The 18,970-nt window shown below is 46.8% G+C and overlaps 1 protein-coding gene and 1 pseudogene across 1 annotated transcript in view; one reads left to right on the top strand and one right to left on the bottom strand.

The window, feature by feature from the left end:
• The first annotated feature begins 3,308 nt into the window (after positions 1 to 3,308).
• Positions 3,309 to 18,970, top strand: part of SERINC5 (serine incorporator 5) — a 42,480-nt gene continuing 26,818 nt past the window's right edge. The window contains exons 1-2 of the mRNA XM_075137080.1: positions 3,309 to 3,453; positions 17,861 to 18,028. Coding sequence (XP_074993181.1) covers positions 3,427 to 3,453; positions 17,861 to 18,028 — 195 coding nt within the window. The 5' untranslated portion in view covers positions 3,309 to 3,426. The remainder of the gene's footprint in view (positions 3,454 to 17,860; positions 18,029 to 18,970) is intronic.
• On the bottom strand, positions 12,261 to 12,328 carry LOC142076103 (U6 spliceosomal RNA; annotated as a pseudogene).

Raw genomic sequence — 18,970 nt, 5'->3', positions numbered from 1 at the left:
TCCTTTCATTACTGAAAAATCTTGAAATTACAAAACATGGAAAGCATTGTTCCAAGTTGCAGCTTCATTTCAGAAGGTGTGAACAAAACGGCACAATTCCTAATACTCTTACCCTAAAATACACTGAGCTGGTTCATACTATGCGAGTACTGAGGAAGCAGAGAGTCCTCGAGCATTCCTGGTAAGTTATGATTTCTTTGTACTATGCCAAAAAGCTTTCTGCTTCACCACTAACGTCTTCTGAGTTCTCTATAGAGGTAGTAACGCTGTATTGTTCTCACAGCGAAGGGGCACAGTGAGAACCTCTGCTTCTGTTACAATAATGCACGTAGAAATGAGTTGGGAATGAGTAAAGTGGATGCATGTAAAGGTGCAACATCTGCAAGTGAAACTGCAGTTGGGATCCAAGGGTAATGCCTTTCCTGGTGACTTGAGCAAAGCTGATGTGCCGCAGAAGGTCACTGGTGTGTATGAAACGGGGCTGGATATCTTGCAGGCAGAGTTTTGTAGGCTGCCTGAAGGTAAGTGGGTCAGTGACATGCTTCTGGGGCTTCAGGTTCCGCTACTCTGCTCTGCTTGCCTACGCACTAAGTGAGGAGAGTGGCTTGCTCCCAGGGCACAACTGGCTTCTTACCAGGATTTTTTCTGGGAAGTGCCATATGGTTACAACTTCTAACCGAACACTTTCCTTCATTCCTCACTCCCCAGCACCTGAACTGAGACCAGAGTTTTAACTCCATTCCTGGGTACTCCTTCGCTGTCTTACTTACCACGGGGCCACTTCTTGCCCCCATTCTGCCTGACTCATTAAATCTCTGTAAATCTATGTTTGTAAAATTCCTTATACAAAGCAAGGCCAAAGCATCTTGCCTTTCTCTACTGATGCTATGGATTCCCCGTCACTGGAAAGCCCTAAGCCAGCATTAGCATCACTTCAAAGAGGCACACTTTACCCCACCAAAAGGAACAGTTCAAGGCAGGAATTACTGGTTGAAGATTTCTGGCCAGTAAATCAGATTAGGGGAACACAACAGCCTTTTCTGATTTCAGAAGATGTATTTGATGGGCAAACCTTATTCTAAACGCATGGATAGTTTCAGAGTGACAGTTCTTCTCATGCAGTAACATCTGCTCATTGCTTTGCTATTAGCCCGCTTGCCAGCAACACAGCAGGAAAGTTCAAGCCTTTCTGGTGACAAATTTTTCACTTAAAAAGCCAAGGCGCACATCCCAGGGGCTCTGGGGTGCTCTAACTGATTGGAAAGTCCGTTACAGAGCTCTGCTCCTTTTAAGAAGGCTGGATTTATTTGTGTCAGTGATAATGGTGCTGGCATTAACAGACCTGCATGGAGCAGTGAATTAATGGTGTTCCCCACCCAGTGAAGGCTTGTTGCTATCGCAGACATGCTGATGTGGGTGTACTCTTCCATCATACCTGTATGTCACCTTCACCAGTCTCTCTTTGCAAGACAGTTTCATTTTTAAACTGAACCTCAGATACTCCTTCATGTTTTGAGTTGATATTGCAGATGTGGAAATTAAGCAAAGCCTAACCAGGCAGCTTGTCATGATTGTGTGAGAAGACTGGAACACAAACAGAAGGTGAACGCAGTTTTGCTGAGTTCTTACTATGCTGTGATGCTTATGTTCCTGTGTCTTAACCACATGCTTCAAGAACCTGACTAATCTTCAAAGTTGAAAACTTCAGCGGTTTTCCATTGCCTGTTCACTGGCCACACTGCTTTCCTGTCGGTTGTTCAATTCTTGATTCTTTCTCTTCACCCTGCCTCTGGGGAGAGGAGCTGCAAGGTGTGTAGAGACGCCTACCCCCAGTCCTCACCTGAGGTTGGGGCTTTTGCTGCTCCTACAGAGCAGGGGCATCCGGCGCATTGAACTGTGGTGGGATCCTCTGGGATACCCACCAGCTGGTGTCCTTTGCAGCTAAATAACCATCTGGCTGACAGAATCAATCTTATAACAGTGGTAAATACCCCATCTCTAACTGAGTATATGCAGATGTTAGAGCACCATTAAAAATAAAGCACGTCTGCTTTTTATAAACTGTACCTTTATGGTAATGCCGGTCTCTTTGGTCCCCAGTATAACACCGAATTATGTAACGCCGATTCATCACATGATCTGCTTCCTAAAGCCTCGACTTTCTGTTTGTTTGCACACAGGAGGAAAGAGGAAGGGGTTTTACGCAACACATCCTGCGATCCATACCAATGTCCTTTTTGGTACGTGTAGCTACATTATCTACATGTATGTACCCGAATGCAGTTTAATACCTTTTAGTCGCTCTGAATTCCTAAAGCTAGGGCATTTTGAGACTAGAAATAAAGTTCCAAATGGTTATCTTAAGTATTATAGCACACGCACACACAGAGAGGCAACAAAGCAGACAAGGTGAGGGGTCTTTTCAGAGAGACCCCCATTGCTACTGTTGGAGGCTTTGTCTGCAATAGCAAAGATACCCCATCATCACACAGGGAGCTGAGAAATGCTCAGCTACTGCCTAGTGCTGCACTTGATTCCTAGCAACTGATGCTGGAGAAGGTATTTCGGGAACAGCAGGGAAGATCTCAGCTCCTGTTAGGAAAGCAGAGCCCTCAAGCCGTCCTTCAAACAAACACGACTCTTCCATGGAGGCGCGGGCAGCGCAGGGGCCATGGGATGCAGCAAAGCAGTTTGAACCGAAGGTTGGTGCATTGCAGGGTTAAACTTACACTTGACGCCTGGTCTTTTAAGATCCCTACGTTTATTTGTCTTATTCAGTGAGGTGGTTAAATTCCAGCTACTAAGCAGCAGGTGTTTTAAAGGGTGTATGAGCAGGCAAGCGATCTCAGCAGTATCCGTGAGAGCAGGGCAGCCCGGGGGGGCATTCCTGCAGGGATTCCATCTGAATGGCAGAGCTGTAGACGGCACTGCTGCGGCTCGGGCGAGCGGAATGGGAAAGTCCAAAGGCGCTGCACCGGCTGCCGTGCAAGACAAAGGCGCGGGCGCCTTCAGCCGAGGGGCAGCGGCACGACGGCTGCTCTCCCCACCGGCGGACGTGGGGCTCCCGGTTCGGAGGGCGTCCCCTCCCCCGGGGAAGGCGGGCCTCCGGGGGGCAGCCCGGCTGGCCAGATCCGCCGGGCGGAGCAGCAACAGCGGCAGCGCGGCGCTCCGCGGCGCGGAAACGGCGCGGAGCCGCCGCCTGGCCCGGCCCGGCCCGGCCCGGCCCCCCCGCCGCGCAGGCTGACGACAGCGGAAGCCGGGCGGCGGGGCCGGGCCGGGGGCGTCGCGGCCGGCAGCCGGGCAGAGGCGGTGCCGCTCCGCCCGCGGCGGCGGCGCCCCGCCGCTCCCCTGCCCTGCCCTGCCCAGCCCTGCCCGCTGCCGCATGAGGGAGGCAGCGAGGGAGGCAGGCCGCCCCGCGCCGCCGGCATGTCCGCGCCCTGCTGCGCCGGCCAGGTAGGGGGCTGGGGGGGCGCGGGAGCGCGGCAGGTGTGCGCGGCGGGCGGCGCGGGCCCCGCAAGCCGCCCTGCACCGGGCGGGAGGCGCGGGGGGATCCCCCGGGAGACGGCGCTGGGGGCCCGCCCGGGCGCTCCGACGGTCGTCGCGGGGAGTGGGGAGCGGTGTCCCGGGGGAGCGCCCCGCGGGGCCGGGGTGGTGACGGCCCTCCGCGGGGGACGGAGAGCGCGGGCCGGGAGCGGGCCGGGGTGCCGCATCCCTCCGCCGCAGCTTGGCGCTCTCCAGGGTCAGCCTGCGGGGAGCCGCGCTCCCCCGGGCAGTTGACGCGTTAAAATAACAGCAGCGCTTGCGGGGGGGGATACGGGTGCAGCGGGGGTGCCTGTCTGTAAAGCTCGGCTCTTTAGGTGCCCGTAGTGGTGTTTTTGCGGGGTTTCCTGGATGAATTCCCCTCGTGTTTCAGGCGGCTGAAGGCTGCCCGTCTCCCCACGGTGAGTGCAGGCAGCGGAGAGCCGCTCTGCTCACGGGGTCGGCATCAGGAGCTGTGGTGGGGCAGTGGGACGCAGATGAAGATGTGGACATTGAGAGGAGCCCTCCCAAAGACCTGCACTGCCAGAAGCAATTCCCAAAGGGTGACAGATCACTTAGAGCTACGAGAGGCAGTTAGATAATTGCCATTGGTGCCTGGTGGTGGGGAGGTAAGAAGTGGAATGGTCTTAACTTTTCTCTTAGCTGCTGGCTGCCTGGCACTCCTCAGACCCCTTCACAAACTCCTTTAAATTTGGCTTGTGGAAAGATTCAGCAAGTGCAGGTGCTGGCGGAGGAAGTGAGAGATGAGAGCAAGTAGTGATGCAGGGCGGTCCAGGACCTATGCCCTTCAGCATCCATGGGATGATGAATCAGTGCTCCGCATCTTACCACGGTGCACTTGTTTTCTTGATTGAATCAGTTCTGATGGATGAAGGACCGTGGACTTGGAGGAGAAGGGTGGTTGAGAGGTCCTATCCACACCGCCTCCTTGGTTGCACTCAAGGGAAGGAATTGTGTTCTTACCAGTTGTCTCTCTAGCCTGGTGTTAGACCACATCTCTCCCCCAGGCACTTTATTTTGTGCTTCATTTTCCCAAATCTCCACTTCTGCAATAGAAACCCATTACTACTTATCCCATCTGCAACAGGCTAGCCAGTGAGCTTATTCCTGTTGTTTTACATATTTAAACACCTTACAGTCCTAATTCTATTGATATTTCTAAATTGGTCACTCTGCCTACCCTCAGCATCTGGTTGTTCTCTTGCTTTTGTGTGAACCACCTGGAAAAAATCTCAGATCTTTCCTGAAGGTTGAAATCCCAGGCTAGGTTTGGTCTTCCAGCTGTGGTTCTTTCAATCTTCAGAGGGCCGGGAGGATTACTGAGCGTGCCTCCACGCGCCTGTCCTCCACAAGCTCTCCTGCGCCTTGCCAGACAGCCCTGGGTGGTCGTGGGGGACAGCAGTAACTGCATTTGCTAATACTCCTCTTAAAGCAGGGGGCCTCCCTGGCTGCTGCTTCACGTGCATTTTGGCAGCGTGTGAATCAAGTTTTGGAGCAGCTCAACAAAGTGCTGTTAGTAGGTGCTGTTGCTGCAGTGGTTCATGGCTGTTTGCATTTTCATCGCTTTTTTTGGTGTGGCTCCTGGAGAAGTAACTGAATACCAAAAGGATGAAACCGTTGTGAGACTCGTGGTGAATGGCATGGCTTTAGTGACCAAACTTTCAGACATTCTTAAAGCCACTGTTCCTGCCCCGTGTAGTAATGTGTTTTATTGACACTGATGTGTCACTTTGGAGTCTGTAAATAAGCTGAACTCCTTAGTTACGTTGGAGCCAAAGCAAAAGCCCTAAAGTGGATGCAGTCATAGCGCCAAAATTATGCAATGCCCTGGGGAGATGTATTCTGCTGGCTCAAGCACTATTTTTGATGTAAGACTTATCTGTGCTAAATACGGCATATTGCTGGAGTTATACCAGCGAACTTAGTGTGGATAACCTTTTTATAGGCTAAGATGATAAATGGCATAAACCATGTTTCAATAGCATGCAGTGTAACTTTTTTAAAAGGAAAAGTGGTCTTTGCCTTCATGACTTGATTTATTCCAACCTTGATGAGGGGATGTTTGTTTAAAGTGATTAATACACAATAAAAACAAAAGGGGTGGAAGTTCTTTCTCTCTCAACCCAACTTCCTCAGGTACTTTACGGGTACTGTTAATCAAGCTGGAAAATCAAGAAGGAATTTGGCCTCTCCCTTAAATGTTCGCCTGAAGATGAAGTTAATGCTGTCTCCAGAAACAGAGATGATGTGCTTGAGGAAAGATGGGACTTCATGTAAGTCCTGAAAAACATGTCGGGTCCCTCCTTTTTCCCTAAAATATACTAGTTTACTGGATTTATCCCATGGGATGGATTTTTTTTGTATGAGGTATTTTTACCCTGTATATATCTTGTATCTGCCTCTCTGTTTCTGTGGATCTGCTTTCCTAGAACTGACTGAGAACTTTGGTATTGTCCTTCTGAGCTGTGAAAGTGCAATTATCATGCGTAGCTGATACAAAAGTTCTGTTGTGAGTTAACATCACTTGACTATCCATTTTTTCTCCATTTGTAATGCCAGCAAATTTTCCTAATGTGAAGTAGACGATGAGTGATCGGTGCTTTTGGTTTTGGGTCAAACTGTGCTAAACATCTACTTGATGGTGCCTGTCGGAATAAATGCATTCAGATTTCGAGCCCAGATTCCTGTTGTTAAAGGATACAGCGGCAAGCTGCCAAACTGCAGTGTACTTTGGTTATGGTGATTTTGCATTCAAAAATTATTTAAAATAATCTTAATTAGCATTACTGTGTGACTTGTATCCTTGCCAAGTAGACCCTGGGAACTTGCTTTCAAGGAACTTGGTGATTTATAAACTTGAATTTCTGCAGTTGGTTTTTATCGCGCAACGTATAAGCTCGTTTTGAAGAGAATTGCGATTTTTAGGTTTCAGAGCTGTAATAAACTTGCTAAATGTTTCTTCTTTTGCTAGTGTTTCATTGGTAGACCTATTTTGAGAATGCAGTGAGAATACAATTTGGCTTGAGCCTCCACAATGCTTTTGATTACATAAAAACATCTGCTTAAATTGACAGGAAACAGGATTTTACATTTGGCTTCTCTTCAGTAGTTATTCTCAAGAGAATAAAGTTGAGATCATGGTTAAGAAAAGCAGCTGTTGCGGAAAATCTTTATTACAATGAATATGTTTTTTCCAGAGTTAAATAAATGTAATTTAGATAGTTAACATTAATTTGGGGTGGGCAGTATGTTGTAGCTGGGTTGTTCAAGAAGATGTATTTTTCAGTTAGAACTGGTAGTTATTAAAGCTTATAAAGCTGTTTTTGTAGGTCTGTTAATTCTTGAGTGCTTGCTTTAATACTGTTCTGCACTTAGAAATCATATCATGTAGTAGGTGCAGTAAGATGTGCTGCAAGTTAGAGTATCAGATTTTCATTTTATACCCAGACCTCTAATTCTGAGGGTTTAAAAAAAAAAAAAAAGCTTTATTTATAGGATTGGCCTCGGCCAATTTTATGACTTCTGCGGCTCTTGGCTTTTGGGGCAAGGGAAGGAAGGCCTGCCTCTCTGGCACTGCCTGTTTGCATCTGCAGGTTGAGAAGGGGGCTTGCAGTCCTGTCCTCGTGGTCTCCTCTTTTCCTTACATGGTGAAAAGGGTGGCTCTGTCATCTTCGCCCAGGTTTGTGTCCTCTGAGGATGCCAGGGCACTGCTGGGGCATGTGTGATGCGCTGCAGCGCTACGGGATGGTGCCGGCGGCGTTCCTGGCTCCGCTCCACGGGGTGCTCCCCAAAACACGTCTCTCCTCCTGCAAATGGTCTTCCTGGGTGAGAGGGGTTTGGTTTATTGTGTTTAACCTGAGCCGGTCAGTTAAAAAAAGAGAAATTTAGCTGTGGGTCTTACCTCCTCTCACAGCTGCCTTTCCATGCCCCCGCCACTGCTGTTAATCATGATTGAAGATGAAACTAGCTGTTTGAGGTCTGATGTGGAGTATTGTAGTGTACTCCACTTAAATACAGTTAGGAAAAATCGGGGAAGGACTTTTTTCCCTGTTTGCAGAAACCCAGAGTTTTTGTTTTAAACAAATGGTTGCCTGAACAACTGAGTTAGCAAAGTCTGGTTTTCTGCAGCTTTGTCCATTGAGGTTGGTATCTTATGTTGATTCCCTTTCTAATAAATACTGAACTCGTGTTGCAGCTTTTCCTTGCTCAGGGTTGAGAGATTATTTTTCGCTGCTAAATCTTTTGCCTATTTTCAAGGAAATTGTAAGAACGTAATATCTTTGAGGCCCCCATCTGCCTGCCATAGCTGGTTAAAATTTGCTGCTGGATTCAAAAGTGATTAGAAAGGGAGGGAGAAGCAACCAAAAGACAGTGAGAACCTGTAAGTGTTGTGTCATTTGACCCTTGCATCGCTAGGTTGGAATCCTTTCCCTGGCACTGCGCAAGAGGCAGAAGATACTCTTTCTTATTCCAGGCAGAAAATAGTCTTTCTCATTCCTGCTTAATTTCCCATTGCTGCCTAATTTTTTTTTAGCCTTTTCCTTTTGCATCCCACAAGTTGGTTGCATTGTGGGTTTAAAGAAACAGCTTAAACACCCATTGCTCTACACCTGTGGAATGAAGGCAGTATAAGAGCAGGGCCTTCACTTGTAAGGGCAAGGGTATACTTTCCTGCGGAAGGATAAAAATCCTACTGCTGCTTTTATTTTAATTTTTGCAAGTGTAGGTATTCCAGAGTGTTTTTTCCATTACTGAGACTTTCATTACAATGGATGCACGTGCAGTTGTGGGTGCAAGACATACTTGTTTCAGGGGAGCAATTAAAGGAAAGCCTGAGCTATGACTACAGTATAAGCTGAAGGTCTCATCTGGAGCTGGCGACTGCTGTCGTCCCAAACACATGCTGAGGCTGGATGGTGTTCTCAGCTTAGCCATGTGACGACACTTGGACCTTAGGTTGCTTCCAAGGTCTTTCTCATGCCCGAGTTAATGGCGCTTCCATTTCTTTCTCAACTGTGCGGGCTCTAAGATGTTTTGACGTGTTAAATGCCTGACCTCCTAGATTTTTAGGCTGTGATCGACCATTCTGCCGACTGAATTTGACCTACTGCATTGTTCAGGTCACCCAAGAGATAGGCTTCAACATAAGCATGTGCTACAGCATGAGGCAGTGAGGGGGGACCGAGCCAGCCAGAGCTGTGAGGGATGGTAGGTTTACCCAAGACAGCATGTGGGCGGGAAGGTGGCTCTGTGCTTGTTTTGAAGGGAGTCCTGACACACCTAGCAATCTCATCCTCATTTTAATTAGTGATAGCTATGCTGGGACTGATGTTTGCAGTTTAGTGATTGGAACTTCCAGCAGTTAGAGACGGTGTATGCTCAAGTATTTAAACACATAAGTGTTCACGGTCTGAAAATGGAAAGTTTTGCACTTCTTTCTGTCCAGTAGGACTGATGCAAAATGTGTTAACCTCTCATCTCTCGCACTGAGTTTTAAAAGGAACCGTTCTTAACGTTTTCTGAAAGAGACCTATCTGATGTGGTTTCTTCCCTTGGCTTCTTATGTTACAGTCACTAGCAAAACAGTGGTTCAGGAATACTATTCAAGATACTTCTTGAGTAGTCATTGTACTTAAAAATGATCATCAAGAAGTAAGCAATGGGAAGACGTGAGCAGGCTCCATTTTGAACCTGTGTCGTAGTTTAACCTGGCAGGCAGCCAAATACCACGCAGCCGCTCACCCACTCCCCCCACCCCCAGCGGGACGGGGAGAGAATCGGAAGGGTAGGAGTGAGAAAAACTCGTGGGTTGAGATAAAGACAGTTTAATAGAACAGAAAAAAAGGGAAAATAATAATGATAATGATAAAATATACAAAATGAGTGATGCACAATGCAATTGCTCACCACCCGCGCTGACCGATAACCAAGTAGCGATCGGTACTTCCTGGATCACGCCTACCCTTCATATACTGAGCATGACGTCACATGGTATGGAATACCCCATTGGCCAGCTGGGCTGGCTGTCCTGATTATGTTCCCTCCCACCTTGTGTACCTAGCTCAGTCAGTAGGCACGGGAGCTGTCCTTGGACTAGGAGGGCACTTAGCAACAACTGAAAACATCAGTTATCAACATTCTCCTCATATTAAATCCAAAACACAGCACTAGGAAGAAATTTAACCCTATCGCAGCCGAAACCAGGACAACCTGCCAATCTGGAAACATGTGTGAAGTTGGCTGTTGTGACACTGATCTAAACTGAAACGTCTTTAGCAATGCTTCGAGCAGATAGATTTTTTTTTTTTTCTTTAATATGATGTGGTGATGAATAGTTAATGTTTTGTACCAATTTATTGGCTTTTGTGCAAAGTGTTAATGTCTTTTTCCCCTGCCTTAAAGTCCCCTTGGACTCAGTACTGAAACCACCTTTTAAAGACACAACATCTTTGTGGAACAGCTCAAAGCTGTCAGTTCATTCAAAAGTGAAGCAGCTGTTCCACCTACATGCTTTTAAGTCAATGCATACAGAAATTTCATTTTAACTGCTTCTTCACTCCAGCGGTACATGGACTTGCTGCCCTGCACTTGGTTCTCTGTCCCTGTCAATGCACCACATTGCATCTGTGTGTGCCATTCTACCTCTAGAGTCCTGGTCTCGAACATTAGAGCTAACCTGGAGAAAATCTGCTCGCTGTATGAAGTGATGGCCTCAAATTGTCAGACTTTGCTGTTGCTGACTTGTCTTTCATCTTCCAGTTGCTCTGTTAGTAGCTCCTCTGCTGTGAAAGGCAGAGAAGAGGCTGCAGCGTGAGCTGGAATGACCTGCAGAGGAGAAAACCGTGAAATATGAAGTGGTAGGAAAGGACAGTTGAACCTGACACCCAGCGGAGGTTGCTCTCAGTGAAGGTTGTCAAGGGATCAATGCAAAGAAGCTTCAGAATCAGGTCACTGATGAAAACAGTGGCCTATTTTCCTCAGTGACCTGAGAGTACATTTAAAATTGTTCCCAAAAGCACACAGGCGTGGTGGAAGGACTGGTGGAGCGGAGGGTACTACTGAAGGTGATGTGACCCCGATGGCATGGCCCCAGTGCGAATCAAATACACTTTCTAAGTACAGCCAGCTAGCTGGTTGCCTGCGCAAGGTGTGCGGGGAGGGCAGGCTGCTCCCACAGCGTGGGGTGCTGTGGGGCAGCGTCTTGCCCCCTCTGTGGCTGCACGTGGGGGAGAGGAGCGAGGTGACTTGCTGGGCTGTTTGCAGTTGGGCTGATGATGCTGCCATGATTTTGTAGGAGGGACTGGGGAAATTTGAGGGGATGCAGGAAAAAACCCCAAACAACTTAGGTGCTGGGAGGAAAAATGTTAAAACCTTCAAATGAGGCTGAGGGTAAATGGTTTGTGTTCCTTCTTTGACGAGCGGGGAGAAAAGACCAAGTAATTAAAAGCCTCTCTAAGCTAGTGAAGAAAGCCTTACCCAGAACCAGTGCCTGGGAACTGTAGCAGACAAATTAGAAGGTGGCAGGGGGGTGTGTGTCCTGATTTTAATGATAGGTTTAAGTAACCGAGAGACAGACAGTCCACCTCGTACTGCTGTCAAATCCAGATGTTCTATGCTAAGAGAAAATAGCTATACTATACTGAGGATCTGGGTGATGTGAAACACCGTGAGGCTCAGGTCAGACTAAACAATTGTCTTGATTTTTCCAAAATCATCAGGAGAAGAGCAGTTGGGCAGTCTTTAATTTAGACATTTTGCAGTGGCATTATTTCTAATGCTGAGCTGAGTCACCACTTAGTAACGTTTGAGCATGGAGACAGAAGCTAATCATCCTCAGTTCAGCTTAACTTCAGCTCTGCTGGCGCCTGGCAGTGGCTCACCCGTGTTTAGCCCTTGGTGTAGTTGTCCTAGATGCTGCTTTTTCGCCTAGGTTTTGAGCTGCTTGGTGCTGTACGGCAGTTCTGCCCTGTGGTGCAGGGCACAAGCCCTTCGCTTTGGCAACTCAGCTCACGGCAAGAAAGCCTCACTGGAAAGCAGTGTTCAGGCAGTGTCTAGGCTGGCATGACTTTTGTCTGAAGTCAGTTTTAATTTTGCACAGTTTGCAGTGTGAGGTGTGTTCCCAAAAATAGGTCATCAGTTGATTAACTGGTATGCTGGTGTCCTGGTTTTGGCTGGAATAGAGTTAAATTTCTTCCTAATGCTGTGTTTTGGGTTTAGTATGAGAAGAATGTTGATAACACACTGATGTTTTTAGTTGTCGTTATGTACCCTACTGATCAAGGACTTTAGAGCTTCCCATGTTCTGCCAGGTGCACAAGAAGCTGGGAGGGAGCATAGCCAGGACAGCTAACCCAACCGGGCAGCGGGATATTCCATACCATACAATGTCATGCTCAGTATATAAATAGGAGGCGTGGTCCAGGAAGTAGCGATTGCTGCTTGATTATCGGTCGGCGGTTGGTGAGCAATTGTATTGCGCATCACTCATTTTGTATATTCTACCATTATTATTATTGTTGTTGTTATTATTATTATTATTATTATCCCTTCCTTTTCTGTTCTATTAAACTGTCTTTATCTCAGTCCACGAACTTTACTGTTTTTTTTCAATTCTTACCCCCATCCCACTGCAGGGGCGGCAGGGGGAGTGAGCGAGCGGCTGTGTGGTGTTTGGCTGCCGGCCAGATTAAACCACAACAGTCCTTTTTGGCGCCCAACGTGGGGCCATGCTAATCTTCTCTGTATCGTTCCAATTTTAATATATGTGCTGCCTCTTGGCTTAAGCCACGCAGTGAGTCTGAATATTAAATAAGAAGCAGTGAAAAGTCAGTTAAGTCAGACAAAGGACAAAATAAAGCCTGTTTGGTGAATTTAGTTACTTCACAAACCACTGTGTAATCATGCGACGGGTTGAAGAAACCTTTCAAAACGTTTTTTCATAACAGTGGGGATTTTCAATAATAGTCTGAGCCCAGCTCCTAACATCTGGAACACCTGGCATCAGGCATCTCTTTTCACGAACCAGTGCGCTGACAAAATGATTGGTTTGCTAGATGCTTCCTGAAACTGAAAGTCCAAAGGCAGGTGTGTAGCTGCTTCAGGACGTTATTCATGCAGGGCTGGATGCTTTGCTTTCCCAGCCTGCTTGGATGCTGCGTGTAGCTGTGAGAGTAGATGTTTGGTGTTTTTGATAGACGTTGCTGTTAACAGCTCAGTGATCGCATTATCTGAAATCTTATGGCCCAGATAATGCTGGTAGTCAAGTAATCAAGCAGTGCATGAAAAACTAAGCCGCTGTAGGTCCCCGTGAAAAGAAGCTTCAGCAGGGCACATTCCTGTGCTCCGTGGACAGGCCGGCAGGCATGTGGTCTCCCTGGCCGCTCTGGCCAGGTGGTCAGTTAGGGGGGAAGAAAGGAAACACTGCTAAGTCTTTGTTTCATTTAAGTATGCACCCTTTTTTTCAATGTGCTCTTCTTCCCTTTGATTTTTACTATTTCTGCTGAAGTCTCCCAAAAGGAAGAGTGCTTTGTTGTGATAAGCTTGATACTTCCCTATGGTTTGTGTAATTTAAAAATTCCATAGGCTATTTTGGGCAGTGATCCTGAAACTCCTCACTTTGTTTTAATGGCTACACAAAATATTTTCTAAGACCTTTGAGATTTTTTTGGAAACATCTGTGGAAAATACTTTCTAAAAATGTCACTGTCTCTACAAAAGCAGTAGTCGGGACACGTTCACTTTACTTCTCAGTCTTGTATGTAAATAGTTACGTGTTGCTTAACATTACCGTCATACCTGATTCCACTGATTTATCAGATTGGGTATGTGTGGTTCTGCTGCGAGGCATTCACCTCTGCTCCCCACTCCCGCCCGCGCACTGTGCCCTCGCTTGAAATGGTACAACTGTTTGTGCCATTGCATAATAAATCAGCAGCTGAGAAGGACTCATAGGTCATTTTTCTTCCTTTTTTTTTTTTTTGCCAGTAGGTTGCTTTGTTTGGTCACCCCCAGCAGCAGAAACAACTGTCAGGGCTACTGAGGTGCTGGGGCTGGGGCAGGAGTGAGTGAGTGGCTGGCAAAGGAGAAGGGCTGGGGGGAGCCAGTGGCTGTTAAGCCAGCCTGGCGACCAGAAGAAATGTCTGTGAAACTGTAGTTTGAATATTTTTTAACAGAAAAATTTCCCACGCAGCTTTCCGCAGCTGCTGTTGTGAAACCAGTCAAGTCAGCCATCATCCGGGCAGTTCAAATCACGACGCAGTCTGTTTTCAAGTACACCGGGTTTTCAAGTTTCGGGATCTCGGGCAAGCTGGCACTGCCTCCTCCGTGAGCTCCGAAAGAGTAGCACCGAGCAAAGCTGGCAGCCGGTCTACGTTGTGGAGGCCTTGGCGATGCGGTGGGTTAGCGTGAGGGGGCCAGCTGATTGTAGGTATTTGTAGAAAGCATAAACATTTGCGTAGTGCTTGTAATTACTGTCAGACGGTGGTGCTCACCCGGTGAGGAGACATAAAGCTAGAGAGGGAGCCGGGGTGGCTGTACTTGCTGCCTGACTTGTGGGAGCCTTTGGATGAGAAAGACTTGAAGCCAGAACCTGCTACAGCATGGCAAACTCCTGCCACAGCAGCCTGTCTTTTGGATGCCATTCCGCTGGGCTCTTGGAGACCCTGGACTTGGAAGGATCACAGGACTTTGAAGGAGCTCTGTAGGTACAGACCAGGATTTTCAAGGCCTGCCTGCTGGCAGCAATTTTAGATCTTGAGTTGTCTGGGTTGTCTCTGTCCTGAAAACCGCACAGCTCCTTCCTTCTGCAGAACCGGTCCTTCGGAGGAGCTTTTGTTTAATGATAAGCTAAATCTGTAAAAGATTTGTGACATTACTTGCTTTTTTCACACCCCATTTTTTTTACCATGGGAAGAATTTGTTGCTGGCTTGCACTTCTGCACTGGTGGGTCCTGAGCCCCTGGGCAGACCATCGCTGCGGTCAAAAGGCAGAGGCGAGGCGAGATGGGCCATGCCCACAGTAGAGCATGCAGCATCAGAGGGACTGCACGTTGACCACAACCTTTTAACAGAGAACTTGTATATTGTGGGCTTTGAAGTCTGTCACCCAAAGATAACATCTTCGAAACCTCTCAGGTCAGTAGGTTGTGGCCAGTATCTTACTCTTCAGGACAGAGACTGTTTTCATTTATTTTTGGATAACACCTATTTCATTGTGGCCCACTAACTCTGGAATGTAGTTAGTCATAACCAGCATTTAAAAAAGAAAAAAAAAAAACAACCAAAAAAACCCAAACCACGAACCTCGGGACTGTGGCTGAATAACATAACCAACTTTCTATGGTTTCCATGGCTATTCAGAGTGCTTAAAGGAGTGCATCTGAAAAAAGATGGAGACGTTGGTATTTTTCACAAATACTGCCAATTTATAGGGTACATGCTCAGTATTAGAAACTATCATTAAAGTCTCTCTAAGTAATGTGGAACAATGCGTAAGTGAGCTATATATTCTATTTAAGTATTTGTTGCTTTAAATAGCAGCTGCAGGGACCCAGGACTGGAATAGCAGACATGTTGCTAGATGTAGATGAGGTTTCACTGGCAGATCTCTCCAGCACCTGGCTTAGGAAAATGTTGTTCCCCTTACAAATGCCAAAGCTGCATACCTTTTTACTTCTGTACTGTAGATTTTAACATTATGGTGAGTATGGCCAGCAGTTGAAGTTCATCGTGGATACTTTGGATCTGGCTGATACACACTGAAAAAGGACCTTTAGTCTTAATCTTTTTTTTTCCATAATTCTGAAGTGCATGGATTATACTTTTCTGGTATGTTTTTGTTTTGAAATATTATTATTCCATTTGTTTGCTGAATCGGTAACTTGCCATAGCATCCTTATTTCTTGGACTTGTATTGATGCTGTAAAAGTTAACTTAATTTTACTACATATAAAAAATAAAATTGCCATGCAGCCACCCCTGCCTTCTATTTTGAAAGTATACTTGCACGATGTGCTTATGCACGTAGTATTTTTAATTTCCAGCTTTGGTGCCAGCATGAGCCCATTCTGTTTATTCCCCACAGTTGGAGCTTTGTGTGTTTTGGGGAGGATTTCTGTTTTGCAGCAGCAGCAGTTTTAGCAGCTGCGTGCTTTGAGGCCTCCGTCTCCTCTGGCGTGAGATCCAGTGGTGAACTGAGAGAAGGGCAGCATGGGAGCCAGGTTGGACTGTCCCCATTTCACGTCTTCTGCAAACTGAAGAGCTGTTGCCGAGCGAGGCAAGGGCCCGTCCGCTACCCCATTTCTGCAGGGCAGACGGCAGGAGGCGGGAGCTTGGGTTTTGCAGCAGATAGTCATGGCACGGAAATGATAAGCTGGGAGTCTTTTCAAGACGCTTCCTCAAAATTATTTGGGGCTCTTTCATCAACCAGCCTGGCTGTGAGACTCCGTGAAATTATATCTGATATGCGTGTCTGCAAACACACACGTGAAGCCCCCCTCTCCAGGTCAGACAGTCATTGGTGCTGGCAGAGGGAGTGTCCTGGGAGGAAAATGGCACCTGGCGGTTTGGCACCTGGAGGCTCATACAAGCCAGGGAAATTTGCCTGGACGACTCAGATGTAGCGCTTGTGCATTTTGAATCCCTTGGCAAGGGCTAAGAAAAGATGTCCCTCTTGTACAACTGCTTGCTAGAAAGCAGGGGGGTCCTCTGAACATCCCTGCGGCCCCTCCGAGGGCTGAGGAAGCACGGGGAAAACGCGGCATCGGTGCGCTCGAGCCCCGGCACTGGCAGCGCGCCGTCCCCGTGCTACCCACCAGCCACAGCGAGCCCCTCGACAGTGGGCGTGCGGAGGGGTGAGGTGGCTCTGGGTCGGCAGCAGCGAGACCTGGAAGAGAGGTTCGCTGCTCCTGGCCGCCTGCTGGTGTCCAAAAATCCCTCCTGTGGTTGCAGTTGCGGGGTTAAGCACGGGAGCCATGTGAAGCTGCTGTCTATTGCAGGGAAGGGCCTGGCCAAGGACAGTGCTGCCTTATGTAAAATAAGGCTTGTATTTACATTTTTATATATGACTTTTCTAAAAGTAAGGAGGCAGGGGAGGTGAATCCAGCTTCTTTGAAAGTTAATTATACTGTTGACAGCAAGGAAATAATGAGCATAAAGCTAGGTCCCTTTCAGGATGTTTTCAGTACCTTTTTCCCTGTTCAATAAGGCCATTACGTGCTTTTTGCTATGCTTCTTGGGTTTTATCTTGGTGGACCCTCAGTTGCAGGTAGAAAAGAACTGAAATACACAAGGAATTCTGTCTCTAATAACGTTTAAACATTGGAGACAGTCTCAGCTAAAGCGTGATTTGGTATTATTTTCCTTGCAGCTGTGGATTTTTTTCCTTGCCATCTTGCACATGGAATCACTGCTTTCACCTTTGCAAAGTGTGTCTAAGTAACTGTGAAGTTGCATTTCTTCTCTGGCTTTCTTGAGTACAAGATGGTGCCATTGTATTTTGGGTCCTTCAAGCTCAGTTATCTTTTTCTGTGTTTGCAGTAAGCCAAGTATTTCCAGATTCTTTCTCTACCACCCAAAATATTTAGAACTGTTAATGTAGTTTTTTGTTTGTTGGTTTGAGTTTGTTTGGGTTTTTTATAGCTGTTGTCTGTTTATAAAGCCTTCAGTACAACTCTCCCAAAGTATAGCTTAAACAGTTTTCCCTCCCCCCTTTAATTTGTTCAAAGTCTTTAGTAGCATAAAAAGTTCTGTAGCAAAAGAAAAAAAAAGATGACCTTTTTTGTCCGTGTGTGTACTAGAAAGGGCACCTTAAAAAGGACAGTATGGTTTTGGTGAATTGAAACAGATCTGTAAATCCTGTTTTGAAACAAAACCTGCAGCTTGTCTTCACAACAAAATAGTTTGGTCTGTGTGTTAAAAGCAAACAGTTTTGGAGTCTGTGCCCTTCTTGTGCAGATTTGTTTTTTCACTATGGAGGGGGGAGAGTGTATTGCAGGAAATAGAGCCTTACCATTGCAATGCCTGTTCTGCTGGGTGAAACACGTCAGGACCACAAGCTGCACAGAGATAGCAAAGAGCAGGATTAAGAAATTAGGAGCGGTTCCTCCTCATCCTCTTCACTGTCATCCTTAGCATGCTCAAACCTAGTGACTTTTGATAAACAAGACAATCTGCTTCCACTTAAATACTGCTCAGCTGGGAGGAGAGGACTTAAGAAATTCTGGAATTTTACAGGAAGTCTACCAGCTTCTCTCTCTGACTTTTGCAATAGGAACCTAAATGTGGTGATGGAATGACTTGTGTTTTTTGTCTTACTTTCCAGTTGGCCTGCTGCTGCGGTACTGCCGCTTGTTCTTTGTGCTGCAAATGCTGCCCCAAGATAAAACAGTCAACCAGCACCCGCTTCATGTATGCGCTTTACTTCATCCTGGTGACTATCATCTGTTGTGTCATGATGTCAACAACAGTAGCTAACGAAATGAAAACGCACGTAAGTAAGAGAGATGAACCCACTGCCGCTCCTGGCAGGAAGTGGGGCTCCTTCCACAGCTTTTCATGTATAGCTTTTCTTCTGAAGGGGTCCCTCGGAAGAGGCAGTTGATTCCCTCCACCCATCCACTTCCAAACCCAGACGGGATGATTTTCCGTGCTCAGCCTCTTCCCGTCAATTGCTCACCGCCAAGTGTGTTTCACAACAGGAAGAGTCAAGGATCACAGGACTAGCAGCCTTCCTCCTCTTTCGTTGTGCGGAAACCCGCTGCAGTGAACCCATCCTAGGTTTGCTGCGTGGGTAGTGTCACTACAGGCTGTGGGGAACATGTTATAGTAAAACAAATCGGTTCAGTCTAATGTTGAGTTTGTTTCTGGCAACTTGTTTAGTAGCAGAAGCAGCAAATTAGAAAACAACTCCTCAAGCATTGCATTTATAATTTTAATTCTGTGTTCTTGGTGCTGTGTGACAGACTACTGCAATGCACAATGCTGCGGATCCTTTACAAGGGGTGTTCTTCAGTGTGTGTTGAGTCATCGTGTTCACATGGCCTCTAACCACAGCAGATATTGTTCGTTTCTAATTGTCTTTTTAGTTAAAAAGCTTCAAAAGCATGAAAGCAGCTGTGGCTAAAACTGCAGGTTAAAACTCAAGTTTCTTTCAGAGTCTTAATATAACTTTCCTAAGCTAAATACTCACCAGCCTGCTTGCGGTCACATATTAGTCCTGTTGTACCACATCTTTGGTTTGGTTTCTTAAGCCACCCAAGTTGCTCTCAGTGGCACAAATCCTCTCTCTCGCCCTCTGCAAACTACAAGAAAAAAAGTCTGTTTTTAAGTAGAGGGAACAATGGCTGGATTGCTTAATTCTTAAAAATTAAGTTTCTGCACCAAACTCGGCATCAGGCCTGCTTCGAGGCTGTGAATGTGCTTGCCCTGGAGA

This window comes from Calonectris borealis, chromosome Z (assembly GCF_964195595.1).
Source record: "Calonectris borealis chromosome Z, bCalBor7.hap1.2, whole genome shotgun sequence".
NCBI classification, from domain to species: domain Eukaryota; kingdom Metazoa; phylum Chordata; class Aves; order Procellariiformes; family Procellariidae; genus Calonectris; species Calonectris borealis.
Note: the sequence above shows the minus strand (reverse complement) of the source record. Positions and strands in the feature narration are given on the sequence as shown.